General features: G+C 39.7%; 1 protein-coding gene across 1 annotated transcript; it reads right to left on the bottom strand.

The window, feature by feature from the left end:
* Window positions 1-2,691: 2,691 nt before the first annotated feature.
* On the bottom strand, window positions 2,692-8,491 carry tmx2b (thioredoxin-related transmembrane protein 2b). The gene is made up of 8 exons (XM_058382082.1): window positions 8,129-8,491; window positions 7,704-7,764; window positions 5,699-5,812; window positions 5,148-5,224; window positions 4,865-4,971; window positions 4,679-4,744; window positions 4,424-4,553; window positions 2,692-3,922 (listed from the first exon to the last, which is right to left on the bottom strand). The coding sequence occupies exons 1-8, from the start codon at window positions 8,315-8,317 to the stop codon at window positions 3,743-3,745; spliced, it is 924 nt and encodes a 307-aa protein (XP_058238065.1). The 5' UTR covers window positions 8,318-8,491; the 3' UTR covers window positions 2,692-3,742.
* Between the last annotated feature and the right edge of the window lie 249 nt (window positions 8,492-8,740).

Genomic DNA, 8,740 nt, shown 5'->3' with positions numbered 1-8,740 from the left:
TTTGAGCATTGGACTGGATCAATAATTTATTTTGAATCATTTTGTCTTTATCAGTTTTTGTTTGATTAAACTATGATTTCTGTTGTGATGGTTTTGGAACTTGCAGTTCAAAAGAAAATGAATAGCTTTGTTTAAATGAAACATGCTACAGCAAAATATCAAGGGTTTAATGCCATTTCACTCACTAGTGTCCTCCTGTGCAGCACTTAACCTTTCACCTTTAGTAACCTGCTGAATAATGCACATTCTTATGATCTCCTCCCTGTACCAAAAAAGATTCTCCAAGTATAACACAGATCAGGCATAACATTATGAGCAGTGAGAGGTGAAGTGAGTTCACTGATGATCTCTTCATCATGGCATCTGTTAGTGGGTGGGATATATTAGGCAGCAAGTGAACATTTTGTCCTCAAAGTTGATGTGTTAGAAGCAGGAAAAATGGGCAAGCGTAAGGATTTGAGTGAGTTTGACAAAGGGACAAATTGTGATGGCTAGACGACTGGATCAGAGCATCTCCAAAACTGCACTCTTGTGGGGTGTTCCCGGTCTGCAGTGGTCAGTATCTATCAAAAGTGGTCCAAGAAAGGAACAGTGGTGAACCGGAGACAGGGTCATGGACAGCCAAGCCTCATTGATGCACGTGGGGAATGAAGGCTGGCCCGTGTGATCTGATCCAACAGACGAGCTACTGTTGCTCACATTGCTGAAGAAGTTAATGCTGGTTCTGATCAAAAGGTGTCAGAATACACAGTGCATGATGGGTCAGGGCTGTTTTGGCAGCAAAAGGGGGACCAACACAATATTATGCCGGTGGTCATAATGTTATGCCTGGTTGGTGTACATTCAGCTTCAAAATTATTGGCACCCAGGTAAAAGGAAAAAGTTTTTGCAGTTTAGCTTAAACAAGGTCACTACTGGGGAAAATGATTTCTATTATTAGTGATCTCCACAAACATCTTCAGGAGCTGTTGATTCCAGCATGGTTGAAAGAAGGTTCTTTTGCTATTTCTGCTTTTTTCTTTTCTACAGTATTTTAAGGTCTTAAACTCCTTATTGTAAAATGTGTCCCTACTCCTGTTTGAGCCACTATGATGACTCTATTTATATCTGTGTTTAGATCAATGATGTGTCCTGTTCAGCTGTAGACTTCTCTGAATTTTATTGGTCCATCAGGTTCATGAGCAACAAGTCTGCTCTAAACCTTGATACTGTATCCACCATGCTCCACATTTCAGGATGTGGTTTTGGTATCCATATGCAGCATTTTATTTTCTCCAAAACCATTCAACATCTATTGCATCGCATCAATCCACAAAAACATTCTCAGGGGTGCCACGAAAAGTCATGGCTGTGGGATTGTCAGTTATGGTAGTTTACCACGAACACCATTTCTGCACATGGTGTTAAGACAGATTTACACATGAGTGTTGCTGCAGATCCTTAACTGTCCCACTTCTTTGGAGTGAGGTCCTGCACTGATTTATTCACATGGGTGTTCATTCCTCAGTAGCAACTATTTCTTTATATCTCCTCCAGGTCATCAGACTGTGGAGAACTTCTGTTTGCTCTGCATCTCAAATGTCCACAGGTAGGCAAAATAATGAATAGGTTTGTGGATATACAATGTCTTCCAATAATAACCATAATTAATAACAATTTTTTCAACCACTGGTTTGACAAAGATATGGCAATCATGTATGTTCATCTGGATGTAGCTCAGGTTCATTTTTAGGAGACTTTCAGGTTGTATAATTCCAAAGGGTTTAACTTTCTCACAATTACACCCATGTGGCTGGGTTTTTGGTCAGTTTTGGTCTTTGTCGTGACTGTACGAGTTAAGATATTCTCAATGTTTATTGTAGATTATTCTTTATTCACTAATCTAATGATCCAAACAAAAATATAAACCTTTTAGAAATGGATAGGCTTTGTGATTAAATTTAGTTTCATTCTGTATTTTATGCAGAAACACCAAATCTAAATTTTTTGGACAGTGGATTTGTCTGCCCATGATTCTCATCATAATGATATCTAAAGAAAGAATGGTTGATTGATTGTATAATTTATATTATATATTTATATTATATATATTTTGTAATTTGCATTGTAACCATCAGATTTTGAAACAGGGTCATGGTCAGACGTCTAAAGTAGTCTTCCTCCCTGTTTGAGGTATATTTGTATTTAATGTTTACAAATTAGTAACAGAAAGGACTAGACCTTATTTTTTGCCCCAGAGGCACTCCCTTCAGCACTGCTTGCTCAGAGTTCTGCAATTTCTCATGATGCATAGTTCCTCATCCCATGTTTTTGACCATTTTTAATCCTTTAAATTAAACTTTATTTCAGAGGGAAAACTGCCTGCTTTCCTTTATCTGAACAAACCAGGGATTCTTGCCTGCCTGGTTGCGCTCAACGCTTCTTCAAAATAGTTAATGAACAAAAACAATCCAGTACACATTTGTTTTTCTGTAGTAACATTTGGATCGTTGAAGTTCTTGAGCTCTGAACAGATGTGTGTCGAATAGCTGCACGTGTTTGTACAGGCATTCCAGTTAAGACTTCCAAAACATTTGTGGGGATAAAAAGTGCTTTCTATGCAAATATTAGAAATGTAAACTGAGCTCAACTTTAAACATACTAGTCTTTATGACACAAAGTAGAAGTATGAAGGAGGACTAAGCTTTGCGGTGTATTACTTTTTTTTTTTTTTTTTTTATTGGAATGTGGACATTCATCCCAAACCTCTCACAGCACACAATTTCAGTCACATCCATCTGCATTCGAGTTAAACACTATACAGTAATTGTGGTTTGGAATAAAGTCAGAATTGGTCATTTACTAGGGTGCATGCAGTATACAGTTCTTTCTGTGGGCAAATCTAACGAGTTATGTCCCAGATAAGCATGGGTATGCAAGTCCACTGACTGCACGATGACCTCAAGGAAAGCAGAGAACAGTAATGAGTTGGTTTTTGCAAAAATGCCAACACATCACACAAGCTTCTACTTTGCACAAGATAAGTAAACCAGAGATGGAGGTATCGAGCTAGATTAGCAAAAATATTTAAGACTGTACAGCTTTAGCAAATGGATACTAGAATAAAAGAGCTCTGGAGCAGAACGTCAAGGCTTCAAAAATATCACACTGCATTTGATGCTTTGGTTCTCCTTAACACAGCTGTTGTTCCAAGACTGACAGCACCCTCTTCCGAGAAACATTATTAAAAATGTAATGACACTGAACCTTTTTAGTTTTTTTTACCAAAGGAGTGCCAAAACATAATCAGACAAATACATTTGCCTTAATTACCAAAATTACTAAATGTCTAACAGAAAACGTAGGAATGAAGATTAGAATTCCATCAGTAGTCAGTAATTATACAAAAGGAACTACCTACAAATTATAAATTAAATCAAGAACGATCATTAGCTCATTAGAGGTAGGGCATGAAAAGTAGATTTGGTTAAAATAAAATAAACAACACTGTCAACAGCAGGCGAGTCGGCACAATCTCTCCTTAAACCCCGAAACGATGGCTGTGGCTGTTTAAGGGTTCTTAAACGGCATTATTCAGTACTTTTCGATTCGATTCCGAGTTTTGATTATTGGTGGTTCTGAAATTAAGAAAAGAAAAAATGAAATCATTTTGTTTCCACACAACTTCTGGAAACTGCACGTCACTCAGTGTGTGCATAAACCCATCAGTCCTACAGTGATGCCCCGGTGTTATCTCCTAGTCTTATTTGTCCTTCTTGCTCTCTTTTTCCGTCTCTGCAACGTCTGCCTCAGGTTCCTCCTCCTCAGGCACCGGGGGGAACTGCGACTCGCTGGCCTTCTCATTCTTCTCTCCTTTTGTCTTATTCAGTTTCTTGGACTTCTGATACAGCTCATTTAAATTAAACTCTCTGATGATGTTCTCCTGAGAATGAGGAGAGTGTTCAGAAACATGGTGAGTGTGTTGCACATTTTTTTAAAATAAAAAAACATGTAGTATCTATTACTGTAACCAGGCTGTATTTAACCTGCAGGGGCCAGTAAACAGGTAAGGGAAGCTGACTGACATTAACACCTTGTTACATATTGTATTGTATTGTACAGCAGCTGTAGTGTAAGTGTACTACCTTGTGTTATTAATTCATGATAAACATTCTTAGTGAAATGTGACACTTGTATTTGATACAGCAAGCTCTCTTATTTTTAGAAGTTTTTAACATACTGTTGCTCTGGACAAAACATGAGCTTTGCACTGCATTTAAGTAGAATTTTTTCCTGCATTCGTTTGATTTTTTTTAGTTTACTTTATATTAGGGCACATATAAATGCATTCATTTTATTATTATACTTGTAAGGATGATGAAGATGATTAATTTTTAATATTACAAGTGTAAGGATGATGAGAGCACAAGTGTCGATCCCTCACCTCAGTGAAGCTCCAAGACACTGCTCGTCCTTTCTTGTCCACTTGGGGGCGTCTCATAACTTCTTTTCCCCCCTGGAAGAGCACCAGAGATGGCAGCTGCTTGGAGAGAGGAGACGTGCTCACCTTGTACCTATGACGATAATGACAAAAATAATATAATAAAATCACAACTCTGTATTTCAAGCATCTCAAATAGGAAAATGTAAAGACACAGCTTCACAAGACGACACCCGAGATGTAGTAAGAGTTGCTTACTTCTTAGAGACTTCGCTGTAGCGGCCCACGTCCACTTTTCCGAACTTCAGCCCAGCACAGTTGTACCTGGTGGTAGGAGTGTAGTTAGAATACTTCTACATCATGCAGGTAAACAAGCTTCGTAGAGACACGTTTCAAATGATGTGCAGCACCACGTGTCAGTGTGTGTTTTCTGTTGTGACTTACTTCAAGGACAGATCGGCATAGACGGACGCAAAAGACTGACACTCGGAAGACCAGTTAGCGAAGAACTCCACAATCCAAGTCACACGGTTGTCTCTTTCCAATTCATCCTGAAGAGCAAAAGAGGATATATACATACACACACACACAGATCCAAGGCCTGACATTAATATTATATGAATATGTTCTGTCTATTAATCAGTGTTTTGAACAATAGCTTCAGAGGCAAATGTCCTGACTGAAGCCTGAAGATTTCTCTGTGTACTGAAGCTAAAATAGTTCTCACGTCTATGGTCTTATCACTGAAGTACTTGATGTACTCGGGGCCCATGTACAGAGGAGGCTTGCAGGTCATGAGGAACACTGAAAAACAAGAATTAACACATAAGAGGTTCAAGATCAAGGATAATGTATTTCATCTAGTTATTAATGTTTTTTATATGTGGCAATTCATGCGAATAAAAAGTGCTTAAATATGACCGTAATGTTATAATAAAAACTTACTGTAGTGACTAAGAAGCAAAGAAAATGCAGTGAGTTAACTACAGGTTTCTAGTCCAGAGTCTAATAACATGCATTTGACAGAGCTAATAATTAGATATGGACACCCTTAAACAGCTCCAATATCAAATATAACCAAATCAGTAGATACAGGATATGGAACGTTCTGCACACTTCATGCTTCACTCAGAGCATGAATGAACACTAACACAGATGAGGTTGTGATGTGTTGGATGTGAGTGACATGTTGGTGTGGACTGAAAAGGCTAATTTTGTGGGGGGAAAAAAATCATTCAGTGTGAATTGGCCCCCCAAGTGTGCGAGTTGTGTACTGACCGATGCACAGGGTCAGGTAGAGCAGTCCCATGCGAATATCCAGTCTGAAGAACAGGATCACATTGGCCACTTTACAGAAGAGGATGATGTTCCCAACATGCTGCTCAACCGTTACTGCACCACAGGAGGAAAGAGAACAAGCCAAACAGGTAAGTGGCAATAGGAAAACACATTAATAGGGGTTCTTGGTACACAGAACAGCTGAGAAGGACACTTCTTAAGGTTTCTCCTTAAACTTCACTGCCAATGATGCTTAGCTCTCACTCTAACAGGCTGCTGCCAGACTTCTTGTTCAGATGTATACAAAACCAACATCTGAAATCTACGATTTAAATGTAAATATACATTTTTGAGAGTAGCCGATGGTTTGTAAAATGCTAATTTCATTTTGGTTATTTTATTTAGACTCCTCAGAACACTGCTAGCCACATTAACTTGCCAGTTGCAGTAAAATTAACTGGTCTATACGTCCCTTTGTTAGACATACATCAATAGATAATCAGTGTTTGCCCAATTATGTTGTCTTGTGTAACATTATTCCTTAATAACCTATGACAGGCATGACCAAATGCATTATGAACCACTGCAGTGGTTTTATCAAGTAACATCATTCAGAAATCAACAGGTAACAGGATGTCTTGTAAACCACCCAATATCCTTAATGGTATAAAATGAAATGACAGTTGTCAGAGCTGTTTATGAAAGGATTACTAAATATATTAGCTATCTGAAAAGTCAGGAAAAAATAGGAATACACTGACCAGGCATAACATTATGATCACCTGCCTAATATTGTGTTGGTCTCCCTTGTGCTGCCAAAACAGCCCTGACCCGTCATGCACTATGTATTCTGACACCTTTCTATCAGAACCAGCATTAACTTCTTCAGCAATCTGCGTAACAGTAGCTCGTCTGTTGGATCAGATCACACGGGCCAGCCTTTTCTCCCTACGTGCATCAGTGAGTCTTGGCCGCCCATGACCCTGTCGCCAGTTCACCACTGTTCCTAGATACTGACCACTGCAGACCGGGAACACCCCACAAGAGCTGCAGCTTGGGAGATGCTCTGATCCAGTCGTCTAGCCATCACAATTGGGCCCTTGTCAAACTCGCTCAAATCCTTACACTTGCCCATTTTTCACTTGCTCATAATGTTATTCCTGATCGATGTATGTTAAGCAAAATCATGAGACAGCAGATGAGAAAATGCATACAACACATGACAAGATGTTTTGAATAATAAATAAATAATTAATTACACCAATCAGCCTATTTAATGTTTAATCAACATTAAAACCATCAGTCTAATATTGTCTGGGTTGACCTTGTGCCACCAAAACAGCTCTGAGCTGATGAGGTATGGAGTCCACAAGCCCCCTGAACATGTGCTGTGGTATCTGGCACCAAGATGTTAGCAGCAGATCCTTTAAGTCCTGCAAGTTATGAGGTGGGCCCTCCATGGATTGACCAGTCTGTGGCTACACATGTCCTTACCTACCAAGCTATGATTCAAGGAGTTCTGTCACCTTTCTATCACTGATAGAAAATGCCACTGTATCAAGATAATCAATATTCTTCACTTCACTTGTCAATGGTCTTTATGTTATGGCTGATCGGTGTATATGCAATTTTACTCTGATGGGTTCTCGACACCCTGTGGATAAGAAATTAGCAAGAAATTAGTAGACATTCAGCATGATATTAACGCTATACTGCCAAAAGTTTTGGGACACCCGAATTCAATGATTTGGAGGGATGACCCAGATCTTTTGATAGTTTATTTGTGTGGACCACATTCAGATTATGACCCTGGTAACAGCCATGCATGCACGATAACCTGCTCAACAACCTCAAGGGTCCCTGAAGTGCAACTCCATTTAGGGACACAAAGTGTGCACAGTAAACACAGCTGGTTTTCAGGACCACCTGCTTTAACGGCTGCAGTTGGAGTTTGTTGTTGTTTGGTTGAAAGTGTTTACATGTAAGCAGGACAGGGATCACTTACTTGCTCTTCTGTTTTTCATCATGACTATAGCACTGAGAAACATCAGTATCTCCACCTCTCTCTGGGGGAAAAACAAATGAAAATTGGACATTAAACCAAAATAGATCAGCTAGTGCACCTGTAATATTACCTGCGTGTGATGTTAGCTACAGTAATCTGTGTCTAAGAGATCAAGAACTCAAATAAGCATTAACCATATACTGGTGGCATTAATTATTCTGTGCTCATCCACACCCAGCCCCATTCTCTCTATAGAGAAGACTAACATGGCTCGAGACCCTACACATCATATTCAGCATCAACATCTTCATCCGTTTCTCTGCATCAATGCATGCATCAGTGGACAAAAACACACAAAAACACCTAAAGCAAACATGATATCTTGTCGTTGCTTGAAAACATGTATAGGAAAATGTCACACAAACCCAGTCGAAGTCGCAGGGGTTTCCGTCCTCCCTCTGCGTGGAAAGATGTTCGCAGATTCCCGGAGTCTTGCGGACCATGAGGAAAGCTAGCGACATAAATAACGACGCCACGTAATACGGCCTCAACAGCCATTTATAAACCTGCGGTAAATGATACAGAAATGCGAAAAGAGGAATAAGCAGCGCCATTTTTTCTTCTCAGAAAAGCGCAGCGCGAGGAGGAGAAACGCTAACTGCGAATGGTAACAGCCGGGACAACGCTGCTGCCTGAGGATTTTACGTCGGCGAAAACCTTAACGACGTTAAATTAAAGGGACAGAGGTCACTGCGGACGAAGGGGGAAACATAGGCCACGCCTCTTCCCTGCGTGTTCCAAATAGTGTACTAGTTCACTTCATAGTGTGTCGAAGCCATTACTTTAAACGCCATAAAGAGCACCTAGAAAGTGAGTACGAAGGCATTTGAGACTCGGCTGAAGCAGGTTACAGGAAGACGTTGCTACTGTCTTCCGTATGTTTCACTACTGTAAATACTAGACAATTTGCACCGATGTTTTCTCGTGTTGAACTTTTAGTTAGCAAGATGTAAATTCTCTGCTGAAATAATGTGAAT

The sequence above is a fragment of the Hemibagrus wyckioides genome, linkage group LG03 (assembly GCF_019097595.1).
Source record: "Hemibagrus wyckioides isolate EC202008001 linkage group LG03, SWU_Hwy_1.0, whole genome shotgun sequence".
Taxonomy (NCBI): domain Eukaryota; kingdom Metazoa; phylum Chordata; class Actinopteri; order Siluriformes; family Bagridae; genus Hemibagrus; species Hemibagrus wyckioides.
This window is presented reverse-complemented; position numbering and strand designations above follow the sequence as displayed.